Raw genomic sequence first — 26,477 nt, forward strand, 5'->3', positions numbered from 1 at the left:
AGGTCCAATCATGAAAAAAGCAGAATGAGGTTCACACCAAACAGGGTGGCACTGAGTTCCCATGGAGCAGAAGGAAGCTACTGCAGGGGACAGCGAACTTAATTGTACATTCCAGGCACAGACTCTGGCGATCGTTCCAGCAGAGCTTCCCGTGAGCATGTAAACCAGCCCCATGCTCATCAAGCCAAAATATTAATTGGTATTTCAGGATCACTTCACATACCAAAATTGGAAAAAAACCCCCAAAAATCAAACAAACAACAAAAACCACCTCAACAGTGTAATCTGCAATTTTCCAAGAGCCTGGAAAACTGTAAAGAAGGAAAAAATAAGTAAGTTTTACCATCACAGCTTCTGTTATCTCAAATTTCAACAAGGCTGTTACACACATTCTAGTGTGTGGTGTGTTTCAGATGGAAATAGAGAACAAAACATATATGGTTGGGTTTATATTTTTAATTCAGAACTTATGCCAGTCTTAATTCATTCATGAATTCAGGTGTGAACTGAGGACCTAGGGTGCAACTGTGGTAAATTAAAAGGAAAAGCCCCACATTCCTTAATAAAGCTTTTTAAAGTCCTTCTGTGCTACACTGAAAAAAATGGCATTTGATAAGAGTTCTTTTAATCTCTTCCTGTCCTCTAATTTCAATATCCAGTTCTTTCTTCATGCTTCTGATTTCTTCCCTATTGCTTTTATTAGAAATAACTTGCTGACAGTAGTTAACACTGACCTCTTTGGTCATCACTTTTTATTAATTTTAAAACCTTATGTTCCAACTAAAACATTTTTCTATCTTCTCTTTTTCCTCTTTTTTTCTCTTTTAAGTGTTCAATTAAGCTGCCTGAGGCTAATTTATTCACATCAAGATCTTGCTGCTTTTGAAGCCATATCCTTTTAATAATATAAGCTTAATAAAATACTGGTTTTGAAAAATTAAGATGGCATTTAATACCTTCTTGTTTCCAAATGTGTATAACAGGTCAAGAAAACAAAAGCAACGACCTGATTGATGGGCTCCTGTTTCCACACCTCACCCCAGGCATATAATGCAATTGTTTGCAAGGTTCCAACAAGAATGCAACCAGGGATTCAGCTTTAGGAGGAATTTGTGCACATCCAATATGTGAAAACAATGGAGTTAAGAAGGTCTCTTACGTAGGATGTCTGGTGACAGTGCTGCCCTACAAAAAGCTGTGCAGGCACTGTACCGAGCAGCACACCCCCATGGCCGCTCCTTCACCCTCCTGCTCCCAAACGTTCCTCATCAGTGAGAAGAAGGATGAGGAGCCTGCTCACAGCTGACTGCGATTTCAGGTTACCTTCCTCCAACAGCTTTTGTTCAGACTCACCTTCCACATTTACAGTACCCTAAGGAGCAGAGCAGTAACAGATAGGTATGTGCTCAGCTGCAGAGCATCCCGCAGGCCTCGAGCTTCAGATTTGTCCTTTACAGAGCTATGAAAGCCTTGCACGGAAAAATAACCAACTTGGGATTAATATTTTTTAAATTATTTTACTTTTTGAGTGATTTAGTTTTACTGCTAGAAATTTCTGCATGGCAAGAGAATAATTATCAACCAGCTACTTGGAATTGGAGGTGAATGCTTAAGATTAAAAACCACAAACAGTACATGTACACTTAAAAAATATATATATTCTCAGCAACAGCAACAAAAAGCAAGGGAAAAATTTACTAAAGATTCAGGCCTTATTTAGCCCTCACAGAAACACAACTAAAATCAACAAGGCTAAATCCAGCTGCATTATGGAATAATTTATATGCCTGAAGCAACACAAGGAAACACAGGAAATATGAGCGTACTGCAGATTTAAATACCCTTAAGTATAATCAGAACAAGTTGTCCCTTCATTGCTTTGCTCCTCTGTGGCTTAAAGCAGAGAAGTTTAGTATCTACTGAATACTGGTTTAACATTACATGGCTAACTACCATGTTTGAGGGTGCAAGCAGAGCACATGTGAAGCAAAATGAGTGGGAAACAACAGGAAAGAAATTGTGACTAATAAAACACCACTAGAGAGCTAAGTACAAAGTAATTCTATTTAAACCCCGATGTACAAACACACAAAGAAGGGTCAGGAAATCATCTGTAAAATTCAGTTTCCATTAGCCATTTCTGTGCTAAATTACTACAACAGGATACAAGTCCTGCAATCTTTAACTCTCACAAGGATGTTTGCTTCTGAACTAACCATAAAGATGGTTAGATGGCTCCACGGAGAGGAAACACTATTCTCAAGTTTAAGCACACAGTAAGGAGAAAGACAGTTTAAAATGCTGCACTTTCCCTGGGTCAAGTTAAACTGGAATCAGTTCTCTGCTGGAAACTAAAAATGAAAAACAGCAGTAACAAAAACCCACCACCACAAATCACAACACACCCCCCCAAAACCCACCAAAAAAAAACCAAGCAAAATTGTATCACTGAACTATAGCTCTCCTTGTGATATTTTTCTTATTTTTAATTCTCTTTTCTCCTTTAAGTATTCTCTTCTTTCCTTTACCTATTTATTCCAGTTATACTTCCCAGAACAAATCTGTTACTATGTCAGGGAAGAAGCAAATTTAATAGCCAACACAGGCCCTGGTCTCTTGCACAAACATAGAGGACTCAGTGTGAAAAATGAAACAAACAGCAACAACAAAACAAGAAAACAAACAAAATCACGCAGTTTGCGCTGAATCCCAGTCACTGGCACAGAATGGAGGGGAAGAGGTCAACCAAATAAGCAGAGTGTTCTTCCTAAGAGATCGCTTCAAAATCACAGGGATGGATGAGAGGGGAAAGTAGAAAAGCAGACAGGGAGAAGGCAGAAACACTGAGTGTTTGTGGAGAGGAGTATAAAGGAAGGGAGAGAATGTGAGGAGCACTGTGAAACCCTGTATGATCTGAGAATCACAATACACAAATACGGAAAAAACACTTTTGTTCAGTTAAAACACACTTTTTAGTAGTATGGATGAGTTAGAGAACTTGGGTTGGCCAACCACCACGCAGAATACAGGTGCATTTTAAATAAAGCCAGTGTCCTATCACTAAGAGTGTAGGGGAAGAGGGAATATTCCAAGTAATGGGAAAACCCACTATCTGTGTTACTGTGGTGAGTGCAGAGCCAAGATAACGATCCAATGCCCCATTTTGCCAGCTCAGCACACTTCATGTCAGCAGAGACACCTCCCTCTGTAGTGGCCCAGCTACATCTGAGCCAGGCTGGTATTCCTGGAGGCCTCACAGCCTCAGCAATGCCATAGAGTGCCCAGAACCCCAAAAAAGGGAGAAAAGTGTCAAACCTGAAGGTGAGAAAATTCCCAGGAGTGCATGCCATTGTTCACAGGGACCCAACATTAGGTAACAAGGGATTCTTTTGTTTATTTTTCTTTGTTGGGGCTTTTTCTGGTTGTTGGTTTGTTGGTTTTTGTGTTTGGTTTTGTCTTGGTTTTTTTACTTGTGATTTAATACACACAGATTTATATGCTGCAAGCCCAAATTTTAACAAAGTATAGAACCAGCCAACTGATAACCCAGTTTGCATGAACCTCTGAGTACAAACGAAAAAGGAGGTGAATTTAAAAGCAAAATGAAGTGAAACTTGTTATTACTTACGATAGTCAGAGTGGATCTCATCTATTTCTTCCTCTGTCTTGTCCTTTGTGAAGGTCAAGCTCTACAGAAATCACACAGGTGTTTATTTACAGAAACAAAAAGATAATGCTGCACACTTTGAAACTAGAGTCGTAAAACTGGATGAAGGATCAGCTGTTTTACCCCCACCAGCTCCTACCATCTCATCCGCAGACAATAATCTATATTTAAAGTAAGCACACATGCTGCCTTGCTTTGCTTTCATAAAGTCAACAGGACTGAGCCCAGCCATCCCATATAACACCCAGCATGTGTGGACCATAAAATCTTTCCTAATGCTATGCAACAAACACACTCCAAAAGTCCCAAAAGTATCATATGTCATGGGAAAAGAACAGGCGCTATTACCGACAAGGAAGCGAGGAATTTACTATCTAAGTCCTACAGAATTCTAGGAAGCAAAATATTCCCCACAGTGCCATGGAGGGTCAAAATCCTCCAATATCACCAAGGGGAACATTTCTCAAGAATTTTTTTTTTCCATCAAAAAATGTTCCTACTTAAATGGTTTGGGCATAAAAACATCAGCAGTACGCAAAGAATTGCCCAGGACAAATGAGTGGTATGAGAAAATCATGTTGATTATAATATGGTATATGTGAATTACAACATACAATCTGGGAATCAGGAAATTCCCATAATAAAGTGATGGGCAAACATGTTCAGTACCCACTCTGCAATATCTCCTAACCATCCCCCTCTCTGAAAACAAAGATAATTAGCTTACACTTTCACCAGGTTTATTCAATTCAAGCTGAAGCCGGATCTTCTCATTGTTTTCCAGCTCTTTAACAAGTTCTGCAACTGTTTGAAAATACAAGAAAAGGATCAGTAAAACAGGAGCTCTTAGATAAGAAGATGTAACAGCACTGAATGAAACTACTGTGAATTTAAGCCATAAAGAGACAAACCAGCATTAGCTCTCCAACTGTGAACTCAGATTCCGATCCCAAGCAAATCCACTCAGCATGGGCTCAGCAGACGTTTGTTCTTGCAGAGAAACCACTTCTACCCGTAGCAGCTGAGCACGGGAGGCAGTGCTGGAGAGTTGGGACTGGGAGGCATAGTCAGGAGCCATGGCCTTGGCCGAGGTGCCTTGCAGCAGCCCTGCTGTGCTTCCCCGTGCCTGGCGCTCAGCCACCTCCCAAGCCACTGCTGCATTTCCTTTGCATTAAATTAATGGGAAAAGGTAGTCTTTTCAAATTACATCTGAATCTTACTCTAGTATGTCTTTTAGAAAAAACAGTTTCCATTTTGCAATGTATCTTTCAATGGAAGATAAAACAATGACATCTGCTGTTTATCTTACTTCTGCCTCCATGGACTGCCTTCCAAGGCAAGACGAAACTGTCTGAAGGCTTATGTCCAAGTTCAAAGATGAATTACAACCTACACTAATGATTAAGTTGCACACATCAAAAGCATATAAACAGACACAACTGTGTATTAACATTTTAACCAAAACTGCAGCTATGCAGGAGCTTATTTTGGCATTTCCTTTTACAAATCTGTTTCTACACTTAATCATTTTCACCACACTACTAGGTAGCAGTGGGTATTTATTAAAACAAACACTTTCACTAGACAGCAAAGTAGCCAGAGAACAAGAGCTTACTTAGCTGGGGAGGTATTAAACCTGTTCAAAACTGGTTTTAAAATCCAGGAATTTGGCACCTATGCTTCCTCAGAAGCTCAGCTATTCATATTATATAGTGACTTCAAGTTCACTGCTACCACTGGAAATGCATGTCTGCATCTTAAGTGCAAGTTTAATAATTCACCCTTTACAAGAAGGTGTTGAGCCAGAACTCAGTAGAAGGTTTGCATTATTTAGGTCACTACGTTGTCACACATAGTGAAACTTCATTTAGCAGGCCCCGGATGAACAACACAAAGAAACTTGGTGCTACTTCATCACCAGCATCAAGTGAAGAATTGCCTCCCAACACATCCAAGGACTAACAGAGTAGGCAGCTCAGCACAAAGCCAACCCTTGCACACCCTGAGCAGACATGAAGCTTCAGTTGTACCAGCATCCATTCCTCATGCTGACCTTGCTGCAGCATACCAGCAGCAGCGCAGCCCCAGCTACATGGCTTTTCCTTTCCCTTCTCCTGGAGCTGCAGTGGCTCCTCACCAGCCCACTCTACCCTATTTCAAAACAGCTCCATTCCTGTTCAGCCATCGGACAACAGAGCACCTCCATGACCTGCTGGATATCTACTCCTGCTGCTGGGGGAACTTGGACAGACTCTTTGAGAGCATTTAACTACACTTCCAAGTTTAACAGAGCCTAGCATGACTGAGATTCTGATGCAAGTGCTGTTCTTGCAGACTTAAACCACAAACTCCCTAAACTTCTCTTACTGCTGAAGTGAAACACAATGTTAACTCTGTGTGCTGGTTACCATCCCAGAGACTTTCTGAAGTCCTAGAAAATAATTTTTGAAAGCATGTTTACTTTTGGAAGCATTTAGGCACAAGCTAAGCAGGAACACTTGGCACCTAAATCACTGCGGCACTTAACCTCCTTAGTCAAGCTCTTAAAATGGTTAAAGAAGCAAAACAAAAAAGCAAGTAGTGTTGGTTGCAAACTTGCTTTTCTCATAAGCTTGCTCCCACATTCCAGACCAAGAGCTGGCAAGTGAAAGCAAGGTTTCAAAAAGCAGGAGCCTACAGTTTGGCTGCTAAATTCATATTTATAATCCTCAGTGACTGACTATTTTCCAAAAAGCACCGCATCTGGTGGTTCTGCCTGTTTAGTAAAGCAGTTAAACACCAAAAACCTACTTTACTTTCTAAATGCCACAGTAGAAGTTGTGGATATTCAGCATTTCCAACCGTCTGATCACATACAAAACCACATATGCATGAACAGATGAGCTTTTAATATTCACTTGAAATAAATACTCCCCTATACTGTCATATTTGTTAAATAACTGATGAATTAAGTGGGCTTTAATGTGTTTAAATCTGGCAGCCTTCTCCAAGGGTGCTGGCTCCAAATTATTCCTGTTGCAGACAATCAAGCAACAGATGTGAAGTTGAGCTGTGCACCTGCAGTGGTGTCTGTCTGCTGCTGAGCCCAGCTGTGCAGGAGCAGCTCCTTGGCCCCCAGCTCACTGTGCTGTCCTGCTTGTTCATTCAGCTCCTGGCAATCCCACTGCCACAAAAAATTTATCTGGTCCCAATAGTTTCTGAGCCCTTCAACACACACAGAAACATTCAGAATTGTTTAGAGCTTCTGGAAGGAGCAGTGAACTTGTGCTTCAGGATTTTAGTCTCTCTAAACATGAAAATAAAAGAGATCAAACTGAGAGTGAGAAGCATATTTCTCGTCTCTCTACTTCTGAAGTAGCCGAGACCAGCTCTTGCCAGCAGGAGGACTGACCTACGCTACAGACCTAGCAGGCAGCAAGCAACATCCTGAAACCAGTGCAGAACATGCAATACCAGCTACATGAGAATCTCCAGGACACCAACGGCTGTGCAGCTCCCAGGAGAGAAATATCAGAACATGATCCTGCTAGAAATTCCTTTAAAAGGATTCTTTGCCAAAAGCTTCTAATCAAATAAAAAAATAATATAGCGAAACCTGGTGTCTGTCTCTCACCCACACGCGCCAGTGTATTTGTGGTGTCAGTTGTATCGCCTGGAGAACTGAACTGAGATGACAAATGCCAGACCTTTAAAAAAGATGCATGTATTCATCTTGTACAAAACAATACAACAAGAGGAGCTGGGACAGATCTCCCTCTAGCTCATGCATGCTATTCCAAATCTAAAATATGGCCACGCTGCCGGCAGCACAAATACCTTACTCGGATCTCATCCTCCCTGTTCCAGCCCTGGCATTTTTCAAGCATTAAGCCTAAGCACACACAAACAATAGATGGTTGCTTAAAGGGAGTTTATATTGCACTCACATTAGAGACTAAAACACATTCTCCTTATCCCATATAGCTATTTATATATAGTCTGAGTTTAACTGTATAAAAATACTGCCAAGCACCCAAACTGATATAAACTACAGCAAAATGTTTAACACTTTCCTGTTAATTCTTTCTACCCTTACCTGTCATCTCCAAAAAGATACCTAATTTTGAAATTAAATCCAACAAAAATATGAAAGTCTCAGTGTATATGAAGAAGAGAATAACTTCAGAACAAAAGATAAATTACTAATCCATTCACTCGCTAAGAACTTCAGGTACTTCCAATTTTTTGACTAAAAGCCTCAAAGCCTAAATTGGAGACACTCATTAAAGTCAATAAAAACACAGAACATTTTTCAGAACAGGGTTCATAAACCAGGAAGTATCAAAAGAACTTCAATACAAATGTACATCCTTGCTGGATACTTCCAGAGTAGAGCCACACGTTTCTGGTTTTCATTACATTTCCTTTTATTGCATAAACCAAGATTAATACAAGATAAATTCTTCCAGCTCCAGTTTTCCCCAGATACAGAAACCAGCCTTATTCCTCCGTGAGAGCAGAAGCAATGCATACAAATAGCTTGCAGTGGTAATAACTTTCCTAGACTTTCTAACTTACCTGATTTGGGATTTAGAGAATCACACTGAGCGTTGTACATGTGCACAAATTCTTGGTGTCTTTTAATCAGCTGTTGTCGGGTCCCACGGGTAGACAGACCGTGTTCCTTTAGCTTCTTCTTTAAATCACGATCAGAGAGCAAGTTGTAAACAACTTTAGACATAGGCTTCCTTTTGTTAGCAGAACTGCAAAAGGAAAAGGAAACAAACTATGAAAATAAAAATACTGATTTATATGTTGACAGGGTATTTCATCTACTCTAGGCAAGAAATACCTGAAAGAATCATTTCAGTCATGACAGACACAGCACATCACAGATGCAATGGCAACAGCTCTAGAAACCAGAACACCTTTTCTATCTACCACAAAGAACATTTCAAACGTGCAGAAAGCAATAGATCTCATCTAATTTTCTGTAGGAAATGATGCAAAACTACTCAGGTAACTAGCCCTGAGGGTCAGTTTTTAATATCTACAGCAAAGGCTTCAGAATCACATCAGCAAACACAGTATTGTCCACCTTTATTAGGATCAAGCCTTATATTTTCTCTGTGTTCAAGAGGAGGTATACTGAATTCAGATTGCTAAAACACAGGTTTTCCACCCAAATACTGGCCATGTCTTAGCTGAATCAGCTGGTGAAGTTTTAAAGCATTAAAACTGCAAGCCAATACTTGAATTAGGAGATTTTTCAGCTTTCTGGGAAAATTACTTTGAGAAAGATAGTCATGTACCTGAAAGCAAATCTATAGTTCCCATCTAACAGAAGGGTAATCTGGTAATGCAGAAAGTGACATTAAAAAGAACTAATAGTGCTCTCAGATGAGTAACATCTAAAACCAAAATTTACTCCTTCATACTGCCTTATGTCAGAACTCAACGTTCTTGGCACAGCTAGGGAAAACATCTCAGTTACAGGAAACTGCCACAGAAAATTCAAGTCCTATTACAATTTTTGTCATCTAATATTAGCAGAACAGTTTCCTTCTGCACAAATTAGCCCAGTCTTCCCTACACCTCCTGGAGAAATACACTTAAACTAGGTACAAAGGTGCCCAAATCCATCTACTGCCTCACTCATCTTCAACTTACATGATTTGTTATAGAAGAACAGCATTTAGACATGTACATATTACAATTCACCAGCAGAATGACCCAAATGAGTGATAACAGCTTTGCTACCAGAGAGCTTTGTGAGAACAGTTCACAATGGTTTTGAAGCTTAATGTTGGTGGGGTTTTTCCCCAATTCTTAAGAAACATAGCGCGTCCTTTGTGAACATGCACTTACCTATTGTAATTACTCCCGTGCAGGTTTTGGGGACTAAATCAGTTTCACTGAAACGCTGCTCAACTGTTAAAAGAGCATGCCATGTGCTCCTAATTTGAGAATAAACAGAGCTAAAATTCCTCAGAGAAGAGCTAGAGATGTTCGAGTTTCGGTAACAGCACAACACAGCCATAAAACAAATGTATTGCCAAAAGCCAGCATTTAACACACAAAACAGGAGGTCCCTAAGGAGAAGCATCTTGCATAATACGTTCTTAAGATCCAAGCAGAGTAGATAAAATAAGCAAAATTTAAATTTCTGTTAGGGACATGGCCTTGACACCAAAGAAAGATCTGGCTTTTATTTCCATTCATTAAGAATACAGAAAAAAAACTGACTAAAAACATCCCAATGAAAATTAGGATGTAACATCAGATTTCAGTATTAATTTACCATTTATTCACCTTCAAAGTCCTTAAAGCCTATAGACTGCACTGTAAGCACTGTGCAAAACAAGAGCTTTAACGTAAAACTACTTTCTAAGTCAAGGAAGGTTCAGAGGAACGGGAAATACAAGTGTGCATTAAAAGTCCTTCACAGTCCTTAAGTCTGATCAGTTAGAAATAGTAACAGCATAAATTTATGCTCATAAGTAAAACAAACTGAAATCTACACTTCTGATGTGACTGTGGCAGCCCTGAGAAATTCTAGGGCGAAGGCATAAAGCTAAAGGCATGCATTAATCTTGTGGACATTGAGATCTTAAAGAAACAACCTTGACTGGGGCAGCTTGAAAAGAACCACAGTAAGCAGAGTAAGGTGCAATTTTTATTTTAACTTGACAGCTAGTGAAGCAATTGTCTTCTGGAATATCTGAATTGAGGGAAGCAACCCATTCACCAAGTGAAAAATGGGAATAACTCATTGAATGGAATTTTAATGTCAGTGACAGAAACCAGACAAGAATAACGTACAGGCTAAGTTTTCTCCATGTTGAGTACTTTAAAACATTGTCCAGTGTTTCCCGCCACTAAAAGCCAAAAAGTAATTCTGCTGGCAATCTGCATACTTTCTTGAGAGGGAAAAAATCACCATGATCATATTTATACAATGATTTCAGAATGATCTATACAGCAGGTAATGAAGAAACACAATACTATAATCCATCAACTAGTATTCCTTATTTAAGCAACACAGGAAAATGTCTGCATGCATATACAAGTTCTTAAAGTTGCTTCTTACCTTCTGAGGCAGTCCTTCTTCTCTTCTCTTGTCAAGCAGGTATCTAGATGTTTGTTTATGTATTCCTCTGGAATAGCAACCGCACAAACAGGACAATCCACTGAAAGCAAGGGGGAAGGAATTTACTATTGTGTATATTACAGCAAAGAGCAAATGTTTTCATCTGAAAAAGCTTATTGTTGATAGAAGAAAATGAAAATTCCAGATTTCTTTTTCTTAAAGATATGGCATGTCTATTCAGAATCTTCATTTTTAGCTCTCATTTTCATTCCAGAACACTTACTTCTCTCTCTGTGTAATTATCAGAATGACTCTCATCTTCCCTGCAGTCAGATGGAATGAAATCACTAATAAAAATCTAGAATAACATACATACTACATGGAAACCTAGAGGCTCATATAGACATCAGCATATTTCTGTGCTATTGGTCTTCATTTTTGTGGTATTTCATTCCTAAATAAAGGAAGCTGCTTCATTTTGATAAAAGACTATAGCACAAACTTTATGCACATTAACATAATGTTCTCAATCTATGGTTCTCAAGAGGATCGTCAAGACACAAGTTAACTCAGCCTCACAGGAATCCTACCATCCGACCATGCCTCATACTCATTTCTTAGAATAGATAAGTACATTGTGTGACAGGCTCAGAAGCTCAAGTGCTCTATGGTATAGTCCCACTCAACTCTGAATTCCTCTTGCATCTTATTTTCAAGAAGCAGCTATAAACATTACCTGTAAAAACAGTCAAAAACCACAGATTTAAAATATTCATCTTTAGTAATCACATCATGTCAAAACCAAAAGGCTGACTTTAAATGAACACCATGAGAAAGAGATTCTCTTAACTGCCAGCCTCTGTATCAGTATGAAGGAAGTCAGTTTTGATTTAAAAGACAAAGCAAAACACAAGCTATGAAAAACACTGAAATCTTGTGGGAATTGAGGAGTTATCTGGTAACACTGCTTCACAATTCCTGGCTCCCATGACATCATATTCTAGTCAAAGGTTGAAAAATAACATAAAGAAAGAAGTGCGGACAGTAACATAACACAATAGTTCTGAGCTATCTATTATCGTATTTGATGTAACGTTTGAATTCTTAACAGGGGGGGAAAAAAATGCTTACTAAAACCACTTCAGCACTGCCTCAATTTCAAGTCTTTCATTGATATTGCTTGACCAACCACTTTGCATTTGTGGAAATAATTTCAATGTAATGCATGCCTGAAGATTTAATAAGGCCATAAAATGGTAAGCAAGTGAAATTTTCAATTGCTCAAGAATAAATGAGCAGTAAAATTTCATATGAGTTTTAAATTACTAACACAAGTCTGATGCATAAAACTTGGAAACATAACTTCTGAGTAATTTGATGCCATTTTCACATGGCTACTTCTCTGGCTGTAATACATCTTTAAGCAGTATTTATCCAGCTAATGAATAAACATGAACTTCAGAGTTCCAGCTGAATAAATTGTTAAACAAAAGAACAGATAAATATGAGCTAGCAAGTATCAGTGTTGCACTCCTACATGGCCTTTTATTTTAATGTAGGCTTTTAATTGTGTCAATGGGGTGGCTGCCATCATGTCAAAACTAAGAGGATTCTGTCATTTCATTGTAGTTTATTAGTACAAATAGGCATTTTCATGCTTCAAAATAAATTCATTTTAACACTGTAGAATTACAGAAGAATAAAGCAGAGTACTTTCTTCTGGAAAGTGCTTGAATAGGAATATTAACAAAACTGAAGCCATGATCATTTTGATTTTGAGTGCACCTCTCAAATAACAAACACATTATAAAATACCTTGCTTCTGGTTACTTAAGAATACAAGAGCAGAATAAATGGTCATTAACGGGAAGGAGAAAAGAAAATTACTTCAGTTTTACTAAGTCTGTTGTGCAACTATTGTTTTTTTAGAGTTGTTACTCAAAGCAAAGGAATCTGTAAGCACTCAACTCCATTTAATTACTTGGCATCAGCCCAAACTTCCTCGTCAAGATATGCTTGTAGCAGAGCTGCCTCACATAAGCAGTAATCTGAATGAAGCATAGTCCAGTTATACGAGAACCATCTGAACGTGCCAATGCAAGGGAGAACAATGCAGAGAAAGGAGATTAATGTCAAGTACTGAAGGTCCTCTAAAGCACGCAGCCAACCACAGCCATGGACTTGGGGCAGAAAACCGGGCAGAAACAAAAATTAAGCATCTCACCTTTCCTGACTACTTTTACTACAGATGTAGAAGGCTTTTCCTGACTTTTGGTGCACTCGGGACTCTCCTGTGATCCCACTTCATTGTCTTTACCATCAACCTCTGCAGAACTGCTGTAAAGGTCACGGTGTTCCTCAGTTTTCAAACTCTTCTCATCTGTTTGTGCCAGGCCGTCTGCCTTTGTTGAGGTGCAAACTTCTTCCTTTGTCAAGAAACTGCCAATCACTGGCACCTCTTCTTTTATAACTGTCCAAGATACAGAACTCTTAACGTGGCTTTTGCCAGCTGAATGCCTGCTACAGGCCAATGGAGATGAAATCAGTGGAGTATCCAAGAAAAACTGGAACAGCTGTTGTCTAGAAGCATCCAGAAGACAATACGTAGTTAGCCACATTGGATAGTATTAGCTTTTTCTTTGAGAAGAAACCAGAACAAAAACAGATGGAGCTTTTCCTCCATTCCTTCCTCCCTCTCTTCCTTGCACACACACAGCACTGGGGAATTGCTAGCCCACACAAACAAGGAGCATGCCAGCTGAGCCTCACCACGCTCTACAGAGCCTAAAAAACAGCTTCCTGATTTTCAAACAAAATATATTGCACTTTGCAACTATAACAAAATGCCTCTCAAAACACCACACAGAACACAGCATCCGCCATTTCTTTGGGCAACCTGTTCCAGTGCCTCACCACCCTCACGGTAAAGAACTTCTTCCTTATACTTTTTATTCCTTCCCCTGCGCCAGGTTTCTTTGCAGAATCCTGTTTATTTTACCATATATTTTATACAACTCGATCGAAGACAAATTAAGCGAGAACAGTATCCTTGTATTAAGGGATGTGTTAAGGACAATGCGGATGGTGTTCACTTCTCCCAAGAGACCAACCCTGTGTACTAGTAACTACAACTGCACAAGATGCTTGGGGTCCCTCAGATATGAATGCATAGCCCCTAAAGACCACAAACAAGTCTGTAACACCAAGTGTCCTCCTCCTTCTGTAACACACTGACTTTTTCAAGCACTAGGATTTTTAGTACTGCCATTGCTCAGGAAGTGCATGCTCTTTATTTAAATGCCACAGCTTTACAGCTTTGACTGAGACACAATCCACTGCACGAGGCGTGACAAAGCCTCTGAAAGCAGAACATCTGTAGGTCCTCAACTTGAACAGAGGACTGTGGGTGATGTACCTACAGAATAGGCACTGCCATAAAATTATCTCTTACAGCACTTTCATGACAACACAAGGCCCATAAGAAGTCTGAAATGCATCTATGCTCTCAGATTTCACAGTTGAAGACATTTCAGTATTGGGTAAGTACTCAGAAAACTTCTAAGTCTTAAGGTAAAGATTTTTTGTATCTAAGAAGAACAACTAATTACGAACTGTCTGTACATATAACTTTTAAAGAGAAGTTCACATAAGTCATCGGGTAACCCCACAATACTGCCAGTTTAAGAGGGTGAACCACCACGACAACTGAACACCTGCAACAGTCTATAGTCAAGCCAGATCCAGAAGGCTGATTTGGAGTTTAAGTTTCCTGGCTTACTGGATGCAGTGACCACATCTGTCAGTGGCAATCCACATCTGTCCCAGAACTCCCTGACTTTCTGCAGTGCAAACAAGTGCAATTAAGTGTGGCAGCAAAACTATGTTTTTTCTGTCTGCTCATGCCTAGATATGGACTGGAAGGTTTTAAGGAGGTTAATCCCCCGGCTGACACGGACACAGAGTGGTCTAGCTACTGTTGACATAGGATCAGCTCCATGGGGACCTCAGGAGCTAGTTAATGGGAACATAAAGACAGTGCCTTCACACAGCCCTGTCCCACTCCCACCTCACATTTGCTGTTTATAAGGGGTGTATTTCATCCAGAAGTACTAGAAATGTCTGACAGCGTATCATTGCTCAACACAGCTTTAGCAGCAATAACTGACAGACAAAATATCTCATTTTACTGCAGATAAATGCACTATCTTCTTCTACTTAAGGGTAACAACTATAGCCTCCAAACACTTGTCACATCACAGATGGTTATATTCTACGATCAGGTTCAAAATCGAACAAACTTTGTTGCCTTTTATTCCTAACTCACTCAGGCAAACTTTAATCCTCAAAAGGAAGCAGCTGGGTAGTCTACCAAAGATAGACTTTTTTAACATTATTCCCCTCTTTATACAAGGAGTTCATGTTATGGTTATATAAAAAGTATCTGTTTCTTCTGACTCCCCCAGCTTTTCATACAGGCAGCCTATCATTAAAGTAGCTGATCAAAGTCAACACATAGCCTTATCATATAATTCTTTATGGCTGTTAAGCAACCATTTTTTGCACAAAAGCCCAGCATCCTATGCTAATGCTACAGCAAGCTAAATTCTGCATGGCTCAGATAACACAGAACAGATCCATAAATGCAATCATTGGCATCATATCAGTTTAGTTTTCCCATAAAATAAAGAACAATACAGCCCCAAAAGGCAAAAATAACTGAACAACTAGCCCATTGCCTATATTCACTGTCTTAATCTAGAGAATACAACTGATCATCTTCATCTTTTCAGTGTATTTCCATTATTTTTGAGAGCTCCTCCTCTTGTCAAAGTAACACATTCTACTATTTGTAACTACCAATTAAGTCAGCTAATTTTTCCACAACATCATTCACTAACCAAACTGTATTTCCCAGTGTGTCCCCACTAGCTGACAACACTCCTAAAATTCAAACTTCACATCAGCTTATCTTTTCACCAGACTTCAAACTGGTTCATGTATCTTCTTCTCAACACTTCTTTCTCAAGAAGTATCACAACAGTACAGCTCATAGTCCCTTGAATTCTCCAATGCAGAGACTTTAGTAGCCTGATATGTCCCTCAGGAAGGCCACTAGCCCAGTACACATGCTTGGAGGTGAGCCTGGACCCAGGCGGACTGCAAACCTAAGCAACGGGCAGCTGAGCAATTCCAAGGGCTGGAGGGAGGCCAGCAGCTCAGAGGCCAACAGAAGCAGGCAGCAGATACCCAGCAAAAGGCTCAGAGTGCAAAGCTCGGCATCTTTACAATGTGTCCTATGCAAAAGGATAGACTTCTGATCTCAGGAGAGGTGCTCCAGGGCTGACAGGATGGACTACCCAAAGGAGGACCATCTCACTTCAAATATAAGTTGTTAACATTTGTATGAAGGCAGCCGGAACAGAGAAACCTTCTGAACAGAGATTTCAGGTTTTGTAGTAACAGTTGTCTCAATAAAATATGATCTGGTATAAAACAGAGAAACTGGATGTGCAATATAAAACCCCAAATTTATCCTAACAATAATTTGATAATAAAGGTTGCTTTAATTACATCATTGGTCTGCAAATAATCATGCCAATAATCTTCGTGTTGAAGAACAAACTTAGGAATAGACTTTCTGAAAGGATCTGATCTTGGCACAGAATCAATGGAAAGAACACTAGGACGAGAATATGAAAACTTGTTTGCCAAAACACACATGAAATCTCTGTACGCCTTTTTTCTTTTTTGGTGGGAAACCGCATAAAATGCTAGTACTAAATTCAAAAAAAAAGAAAGCTCCAGACTGGCTTTTCCCAGAGTGTGGTATTTTGGACCCACTTAGGAGCTTCACTGGCTGTGCAATGACATCTAGTGGTCCCCCCAAACTGGCACCCCACACCCAAGCACACCACAGCCCAGGGATGGAAGAGCCAGAGGACTACAGGCACCCCTCACACAGCCAAATGCTCTCTGATAGTACCTTTATCAACTGCCACTCCACTCCATTGCCACCAGAGTGAGTTACTCAAACTGCTCATTACTCACAGAGATTCTGACAGCTGTCATTGGAGCAACTGGGACGAGTGTGACTAGACTGGAAGACTCATCCCGCATTCAGAGACAGCAGTCAAGAAAAAGCATGCACTTGATGGAGAATCCCAACCTCTACCCTCAGCAGACTGTCCAGCTTATCTGGAAATTGATTCTACCAGTTAACCAGAAGACAACACAATTTTCAAAGCTCTGTGTTTTACATGCAGTTTTCAACACTACCTGTTATACTCAGGAATTTAACAGGCTGCTATCAGTTCTGAAAGGTTTTAACAGATACAGTTTTACCTTCCTGGCACAAAAGCAGTAAATGCGTCGCAGGTGACAAACCTCCACTTAAGAGCAGGAGCAGCACCCTTTAAAGGCTGAAAGATGCATCAACCAAGTGTTAGTAAGTCCTAACACAGTGTTACAACTACTACCCAAATCCTTCTCTGAGACCCATGCTCTTTAACCACCAGTTTGGGTTAGGACAGGGAGTTACACTTCTTTTAGTTCAACTAAAAATGGAAGGTTATCTTACTATGCTGTATACAGCATACTCTGTGCCAGGCATGCTTTAGTAACAGCACAGACATCTTGAGAAACTTCTTCATATCTGCAAGACCCATAAAAAAATTTCAGTGTCCTCCTACATTGCAATTCAGGTTCCCATTTTACAGTCTGTTTACTTCTCCTTTGCCAAAGCAGCTATGAAGCAGAGAAAGTAGGTGAGAATCTAATGCTTCCACATAAATGAATTCCAAGGAAGAGATAGAGTTGTGAATCGTCCCAGGAACAGCTCACACAGGACAGTCCTAGCTGTACTTAAAGATAATGTCTTCCCTTGAAACTCCTCCTGCACTCCTGGAAGTTTAATTAGTATACAGAAATGACAGTACCTGCTCTCGAATGTTCAGAGTAGACGTGTTTAGAGTAGATGTGCTTATTCCTCTGACTCATACCCAGTCAAGTAATCCTGATTAGGAAACCAAGATAATAAACAAGAAGGTAAAACATATTTTTCTTCCCTATGTATGGAAAAAAAAAGCCCAAATCATTTTCGGCAAGGACTGCCTTTCTACTTATGCAAGTGTAACTCTTAATTGCTCTAGCTAAATTTTCTAACTAGGTGATGCAGAAACTGACAGTTTTTAACAAAACGATCTCTTCCTTAGAGGACAATGAAATTAAATTCAAAACAACCCCAAAACTTTACAGTTATTATTTTTTAAGACACTGGCCTCATTAAGACTGAAAATATTGTTCATAAAGGAAAGATGGCACAAATAGTCCTCCCTGTCTTGTTCTCCTGACCTGGTCAGAGTGATGAATGATGCTTGCAAAGCGCAGCACAAGCAGCAGAGAGAACGCTGAGCAAAGGTTGCTCTCACCCTGACAGCAGCCTGTGGTAATAACTGATTGGAGCGATGAACTCCCTTAACTCCTTCACTGCTCAGCATCTTTGCATGTACCCAAACACAAGGGCAGGGCAATGTGAATTCAAACCTATTAAATCCTATTCAGGACTGCTCCTCTACACTTCCACACAGAATATAATATTAATGGGTCATAACGAACAACACAGTATCTTCACTTTTACTGGGAAACATCAGAATCCACCACTTCTACAGGGAAGAAGCAGGACTCTGAGACAACACTTACCGAACGCAGATGATCACAAAGGCTCTAATTCTGCAAACACTTGTGCATGAGCTAAACATGGAGCTAAAGTATAAGTGGGATCAACACTCAGGTCTGTTTAGAATAATTTCCATTCCATGCACACGCTGATCTTAGAGCACAGCTTTTACTTTGCTGGGTACTACCAACATTAACATTTTCTTTCCCTACAGGCCTGACTTAAGAAGTGTGTTCGAATTTTGTGAAGTACTGAAAAGATTTAAGGCCTAATTTTTATAAACACTAAAATACCTGAGCCTCAAAGTCAAGTCAGGATGGACTTGAAGAGCTCAGCACGTTTCAAAAATCAATCTCTAGACTCTGGATTTGTTTTGGGAAAGGCCAAAAGGAAAGAAAGCAGATGGGGAAGGAGAGGAGGAGACAGAAGATTTGAGCTGTACCACCATGACCAGGGCAGAAACTAACAATGCTCTTACGATTTAATGATACTCATATCACATAACCCTCTCCAGGCAAGCAGTGTTCCCCTCAAACTCAAGACCACTTGCAGAGTAAATGCAATCCCGAGCTGAGAGAGGCACAAACACAGGTTGCCCAGCATCTGAAGCAACATGAGATTTACTCGCTATCTATAGTCCTCTTATGAGTCTGTCTCATTAAAGCAGCTCTCTTCGTAAGCCATCTGTTGTTTGGCCTTTCTTACCGAGTTCCAGAAAAGAACCTTGCACTGACTCCCACCTACCCCAGCCGGCACAGAACAGGACACTACGGTTTGTGTCTGACTGATCTAACTCTATGTTGAGAAATTGATTGAACTCCAAGTCACAAAAGGAAGGGTTATTAAACTACGCTGACTCGTAAGATTTATACTGATCCATTAAAGCAGTCGTTTAAGATTCAATATCATAATGCATCCAAGCCAGCACTACTTGTTCCCTGCAAAATTAGACATTACCAAAAAAAAAAAAATATAGTAATCCATTTATGACTAGGAAACACCAAAGACAGAGTTCAAGCTAAAATAATGGAACTATAGAATTTAAATTCGTCAAATAAAATCAATTCAATCTAATAGTGGTCATACAGAAGATTAGATCTTCATGACAGAGAAACTCTCTCACGAAACAAAGCCATAAACTGAACTACACTTCCTATCACATATGAAGCCAAGAATCATATTGACTTCAAGCTCCAAGTTCATTTCAGCAAAAAACCTGATAGTGCATTTCTCTCCTACAGACATAGGAATACTTACAAAATACCCAGCAAATCACTGAGCTGCTTCTAATCAAAAGCAAACAAGTATAACAGAAGACATCCTATATATTTACTGTAGTGTTTGCCAAGTCATTCTTACTCTCTTTGAAAGGGATGAGGAGATCAAAGATTAATTAAAAACTAATAGAGAGGTAGGTAAGAAATGCAGGTGAAAGCACAACACTCCATATTACTTCTCTTATCCAGTAAAGCTCACTCACTACCTACATTTTTCCGATCTAGTGATGGGAATTCACCAAGAGGCTTCTCTTGCAAGGTGACCATTATCACTGGACAAAACCTTTCTGTTCAGAATTCCCCCTACACACATAAGAAGAGCCTTTGTAGAATCCTGACACATCTGCTCAACTTCTTAACGTGTGGGAGACGGCAACTTCAAATAGCAGCTAACCAGAAGTAAAATCAAACTGAGCTCACACAACCACCCCACATCACCTGAGTGGACAGTAACCGGAAGTCAGAAAACTGCAGGATTTTTCCAAAAGGACAAACATTGGTCTTTGACATCAGTTCTGTGACACCACAATTTTTTCACTCAATTCTCCCACTGCTCCTCGCTCTGCTTCTGTACAAGGACTCCGAGCCTGGTCACACAAAGCAAGTCACACCTATCCAGCTGCCAAACCAGAAGGACAATATATAAAATTACAGATTACCTTGCAGAATTAAAGCTCTTTACCAGTTCATCCAATGTCCGGTTATTTTTCAGGTCAGATTCTGAGACTGCCTATTAAAAAGAGAAAGAAAAGGGGGGGGAAAATAACAAGCAAGCTGTCAGATGCAGTGAAAATAACAAGTACCCAGAAAATGTTCAGGTGATCAACAGTCTGTTTCTCGGATCAATGCCTCAACTATCTCTGCTAAACTGCTGTGTGAATGAAGATGCATAAAGAATAAACATTTTTTCCTGAAAAAAACCTAAAATAACTGCCTGAGAACTGCAAGTCTGGGAAATGATAGGTAATAGGTAAAAATGAAGCATAAAGCTAAAGCAAACAAAATCCAGCATACCCAGTCTCCAACAGTTCTTTATCATGGGCCAGCCTAATTGTGTTGAATACCAAACCAAGGATCCCACGAATGTGATAAGCACCTTAATCAATGAGGCCTGAAAACTGATGAAGGGAAATTTTAATCTTCTGATTATTGAATGAAAATATGAATTATGAGATGGCTGTGGGCCTTCAATGAATTCTTTTTATACAATTTCCGATTTTTATCTCTCTGCTCCGTTTTGTTTCAAAGCTTTTATGAGTCTTGCTCATATCAATACCTGTGATTTTTAAGAAGACAGTAGTAAAATGTCCTCTGCACTTGTTTGAATGTTTGGAAACTGGCAAAGCTACAAACAGATCTGCTTTCCAGTCCTGAAAAATCTAGCCTGGTTCATTCTTTAGAAACACAGAAGAAAATTACTTATATTTTGCCAATATTCCTGAAGCACTATTCATTAGTTTTAGGTAGCCTACCATTTCTAGAAGTTCAATAAAGCCCAACTGGCTTAAGATGAAAAGTTAGATTAAGGCCTAGAATAAATTGCATTCTCTGTTCTTTAATCAAAACCAGGCCTCCAAGTCTGATTGTAATAATCACCCACCTGCAGAGGAGGCTGAATCTGCTTCTAGTGCTTTCCACATTTAACCTAACTCTCCTGGCAACCTCCTCTCCCTGGTGTGTAACACAGTTCTCTCATCCCCAGAAAGGCTACACAGTACAGTTCATCAGTTTTAGGACTAGGTGGTCTGTGGGCACTTCTAAAAATTCCTGGAAAGATGAAGTGAGGCCACGGAAAATTTAAATGCTTAAATTTCAGCACTCATGTTTTAAACAGTGATGTATTCTAATAAACTAGGAGGCGATGTTAAATGTTTTGTGACAGATTGTGTATGCAGCTCTGAGCCAAAACCCAGGTTTGATGCTCCGTCTACTTCTGCCTATGCTGACATAAGAGTAGCTGAAACAGAATTCCAGTTGCAAGAGCACCACACTTTGCCCAAAGGGCTGCTCACCAAAAGAAAAGGTGGCAATATATGACCAGAATTCATTATTTAGCATAGTCCAAAGGAAAAAGCTCCTGAAATTCACCAAAAAGTAAACAATAAAACAAGCCAAGGAAAAGAAAACCAAACACTCACCACACAGCATGTTGGGCACTGAGTTTTGTAGGACAAAAACTTGCGTATACAAAGGGAACAATCTGGAGAAAAGGAAATACAAAATTTATTAAGAAGCATTCTTCCAAATGTTCGGTTCAGCATCCTTACTAGTAGATTTTCTTTTCTGTACAATATATGCAAACTATCCTACAACACACCAATACTGAAAATACACCATTTTTCCATCAAATTAAGATTGCAGCAAATAAAAGCCAATCTGTATTTTATGCAAGGATCTTTCCACATTTAATCTCAGTCTCTCTGTCAATAGCAGATGTTTACTTTCATTTCTTTAACACTTAAATGTTTCCCTGGAACAGCAAGTTGGATCATCATCACAGGATGCTTCAATAGACTCTGGTGAATTATGCCATAAGCTTCATTTTGTCACAGTAAATTCCTGAAATTAGTCTACTTTCTCTACTTATCCATAAGCTTTCATACCACTTCATGATATAAAAAGTCTCATCACACTCTAGCAAAACAGACATTCATTTACTATATCATTACTGGACAGAGTCTTAGCACTTAACACAATTAGCAACAGCTACCTAAGCAGATACAGTTCAAAGACCCTCTGTGAAGGAGTCAGAGAAGCAGCAGGAGCATAAATGCACCAATTTAACACTTAAAACCACAAATCCATCTAACTACTCAAAAATTACATTACATATAAGATGCGATATGGAGGGAGAGATCCATCAAAAAAAGAGAAAGCTTTAACTGTATGGAGATGAATCAAATTACAGATTTGCCTGCCAGCATCCGACACCCAGTCACCTTGGGTAAGCAGTGGGAACTGACCTCTGTTTGCAACCACCACTGCTCATAGCCAAGGGCAGCTGGAGCATGTTTGAGGATAATAAATCACATAAGCTCTTAGCCTTAACATTGTGCTTAGGGCTAACTCTAGGTCCATGCAAAGACTACAACTGCACAATTCTCTGCCCCCTGTCCCTTTGCTCCTCCTCCTCCTAGAGGAGGAACGGCCCCACCATGGCGCAGGACTCAGCCTGTCATTCCTGGGGTAACAAAACAGGTCTCTGTCTACTGTAGGTGGCACATACACTGAAAATTAAATGGTGTCACAAAGTTCACTTCCATCTGCTCCAACAGACCAAACCCACCTCTAAACCTGCATCTACCAAACTAGTTACAAGACTCAGCCACAGCACCGTGTTTCAGTGCACAAAAGAGAATCCCAAAGTACCAATTTAAGCTGAGCATCACTGGGTCTCAATGACAGAATGGAAGTATACAAGTTGCTGCCAGGAAGTTACAATCTCTATGGAGTTTAAACTGGAAGTAACAAGGTTGTGAGAAGAAAGAGGAATAAAACAAGCTTGGCACAAGAAAAGTCAGTAATGCCACAATTTATAAACCACGCACTGAATACCTATGGGTGTTTTTTTTTAAGTGAGCAAGCAATTCTGAAACCTGCTTAGCTGGAAGCACAGTAGTAATTTCAATAGATTTAAAGAAAGGAAATCATGGGAGAAAAAAGGAGCTCACTCCAGCAGCTATAGCCACTTCTCTATGAGCAAGTCAAACACATCCAGGTCTCCCTGCCAGCCTGCCAAGCTACACTGGCCCCAGGTCAGGTCTGCACTTGCCCAGAGCTGTGCTGGGGATAAAGGCCCCAACTTCAGCACATTCATTGGGGCTGGTGGCTGCTCCCAGCCCTAGCTCCATCCCTTTCTGGCGGGCAGTGCCATGAGGGCAGAGACAATAGAATGCAGAGCTCAACCACTGCCAGCCACCAGCCCCTGGCTGGTTCCAGATGCCTGGGCTCTGCAGGGGAGGCACACACTTCCACATCCCCAGGCCAGCAGTCGTGCCCACAAGAAGCAGCCAGGCAGGAATAACCTCCTGCACCAGCTCAGCATGTGCCGACTAAGCTTGTCCTCCCAGACTGAAAGTACAAGAAATCTCAGGGTCACAATTCATTCTACCCTGAGATGTCCATATTACAGAAGACATTCATCTTCAGGTGCTTTGTATGTGTGAAAGAAATATGAATGGCACACCTATTCTGTCACTAAAGACACAATCCAAAGCACTGTGAAAGTTAAACAGCCACCATTAAGAGAGCTGCTGAACAATCCCTGCCACCCGAATGAGCAGAGGAATTCCAAGGGGCTATAGGTACAAACAAATTATAGATGTGCCTGAAAGCCCTGTGATGAAACCATTAAGAGAAACACAAACAGATTTTGCAATGTATTTCATTTTTATCTATTGACAAATGATTACTCATTAAGGGCAGAGGGCTTTTTGCTCCAACTGTACAATGTCAGTGGATAGAAGAGATTACACAGAGACAATAGAGTAGAAAATACTTCAAGGAATCTTGATTTATCATGGAAAATTTAGGCTTTCTGCAATTTTCAGTGTGGAATTAAATGTGTCTTTTCAAAGCCAAGGCCTTCTGAACTCAGCTGTGTCATAGGCAGGCTCTAACACCAGCTACTGTGGAGAATTATCAGTGGTCCCCACCATAGATATGCTGTTTTCAACGTGATAGTTTTGCCAAGCTAAACTAAATTTCATTGCCCAACTACAACGCCCTCCTTCATGTAAGGAAGTGCTATAGTTTCTGAACAAAACAATTACAACATTTATTTTAACATGAGAAAAGGCAATGAACTTCCCCCTAATCTGACTTGCAGAAAACTGCTTCACTACCACATTCCAGCAGTTATCAGCCTGAGGCAGACAGAGCAGCATGGAAAATTTTGGTCATAACACTTAATGCTGCCTGCCATACAGCTTCGCATTTTGTTCCACCCTCAAGATGTTATGAAAGATATTTAAATGAAGAATTGTAGGCATAAGTGGTGTTTAAGAGCATTAATCCAGACAACAAGTGTTTCCGCTGTCAGAAGACTGTAACTGCACAAGGAAAGGTTGCTGGCTGCTTTATAGCTTTCACTCAGTGGCAAATGTCTGTGCTGGCTAAGCCACAAGAAGAGCTACATGTTTTATAAAGGAAATAAAGGATGGGTAATCTGTGTTCTACACACCAGTAAACAATAAATGGTCAAATGACGACTTGTCTCTGAAATTCTAAAGGAGAAAACTCTTTTTTGAGACATTTTTCAATAGTTTTCTGTCACTTGGCTATGGTGCCAGAGGATTTTGCTGGCCCACAGGGCCCATAAGGTTGTTCTCCAGTCTTGGGTTTCCTGGGAAAGATGTGTGAAGACGAAACCATTCCCTCAAAATTTCTTTCAGTACACCTACTTCAGCTCTACCTGACTGCCTTAATCTGTTAAGTGAATGACAAGTTAGGCTTACCTGGAGTCACAGGGCCAAGACACACTCCCTGGGACATAAGGCAATGTGCATTTATATGAAATACATTGATTCAAAATTCCATAAAGTCACAAGATAAAGGTAAGAACGACCTCACCAGCCCTGTATTGACTTGCCACAAATGCCCCATTTACCTTGGCTCCTACTCATGCAATTTTTATTAGAACTGCTGTTTCTGTGCAATGTTTTATAAAACTCAAGTAAATTTAAGTTGCAACCATCAAGTCAATAGTGATGTATTAACTGTCCTTCCATACAATACATTAATCACAGACAGGAGGCACAGATTTACAACGGAAAAGAAGTAGCAGTTTTGTGATGACTTCTATGAACTTAGTACTCCTGTAGTACACGAGGCAGTAGGATAGAGTGAGTCCTGCAAGAGCAAGAAACTGACAGCCCTTCCAGTGCAATAAGTAACGGTGTTCTTTATATTGTACTTACAGTTGTGTGAACACTGTGGGATGATCATGGCTATGCTGAAGTAATCGAAGCATATCCCACACCGCAGCAAGTTATCCACTGCCTGCAAGGGAAGAGCAGGTCACCGAAGGGCTCGCACCAGATAGTATTTCGCTGCCCGCCCTCACACCGAGGACAGCGCAAACCGCCCGCACCAGGCGAGTCGGGGCTCCACGCCGGGCGTTAGGGCGGCTCACGGACAGGAGCGGTGGCAGGCAGCGCCGCGGCGGGGCCGCGCTCCGATCGAGCCCGCAGACGGCCCGACGGGGCCCGAAGGACAGGAGCGGGCAGAGCCTTCATCCCGCCGCCGGGGAGAGACACGGAAGGCCCGGCCTGGCCTGGCTTCCTCCTCCCCGCGTGCCCGCCGTCTCACTGACACCCCGGCCGCCATCTCTCCTACCCGTCCTCCTTCCCAACGTGCCCGCAGGAGGCCCCGCCGAGCCTCACGCACCTTCAGCGGGGACAGGCTCGCCGGCCACGGCGGCTCAGACACCGGCATTGCCAGGGCCGTGGCGGCCAGGCCCGGCCCGGCCCCAACCGACCCCGACCTCCCACTTTCAACGGCCCCGCCGGCCGCGAGTACAAATCCCCCGCGCTGAGCCCGGCGAACCGCAACCGGGCCGCGCTTCCGGCGCGCTGCGGCTGCCGGGAGCTGTAGTCCTGGAGCCAGGCCCGGGGCTGCGGTGGCCGGAACCGGGCCACGGGCACGGGCAGACTTCGCTGGGTCGCTGCGAAGACTGCAGCATCCTCTGCCTCCTGTGAACAGCGCAGAGGAGAGGTGTCCGCCCGCAGCCCTGGAGCTCAGTACTAAAGGCTTGAGTAGCCTGTCAGAACTGCAGCTTCCTGTGTCACA

At 41.0% G+C, this 26,477-nt stretch overlaps 1 protein-coding gene across 2 annotated transcripts in view; it reads right to left on the reverse strand.

Moving 5' to 3' along the window:
* Positions 1 to 26,230, reverse strand: part of RAD18 (RAD18 E3 ubiquitin protein ligase) — a 58,787-nt gene extending 32,557 nt beyond the window's left edge. For both annotated transcript variants that reach the window (XM_080625634.1, XM_080625633.1), the window contains exons 1-9: positions 26,076 to 26,230; positions 25,607 to 25,688; positions 21,827 to 21,888; positions 20,348 to 20,418; positions 12,961 to 13,316; positions 10,737 to 10,836; positions 8,225 to 8,409; positions 4,395 to 4,471; positions 3,629 to 3,689 (exon numbers count right to left, since the gene is read on the reverse strand). In XM_080625634.1, coding sequence (XP_080481760.1) covers positions 3,629 to 3,689; positions 4,395 to 4,471; positions 8,225 to 8,409; positions 10,737 to 10,836; positions 12,961 to 13,316; positions 20,348 to 20,418; positions 21,827 to 21,888; positions 25,607 to 25,688; positions 26,076 to 26,123 — 1,042 coding nt within the window. In that variant the 5' untranslated portion in view covers positions 26,124 to 26,230. The remainder of the gene's footprint in view (positions 1 to 3,628; positions 3,690 to 4,394; positions 4,472 to 8,224; positions 8,410 to 10,736; positions 10,837 to 12,960; positions 13,317 to 20,347; positions 20,419 to 21,826; positions 21,889 to 25,606; positions 25,689 to 26,075) is intronic.
* Positions 26,231 to 26,477: the final 247 nt, after the last annotated feature.

The sequence above is a fragment of the Psittacula echo genome (assembly GCF_963264785.1).
Source record: "Psittacula echo genome assembly, chromosome: 9".
NCBI lineage: Eukaryota > Metazoa > Chordata > Aves > Psittaciformes > Psittacidae > Psittacula > Psittacula echo.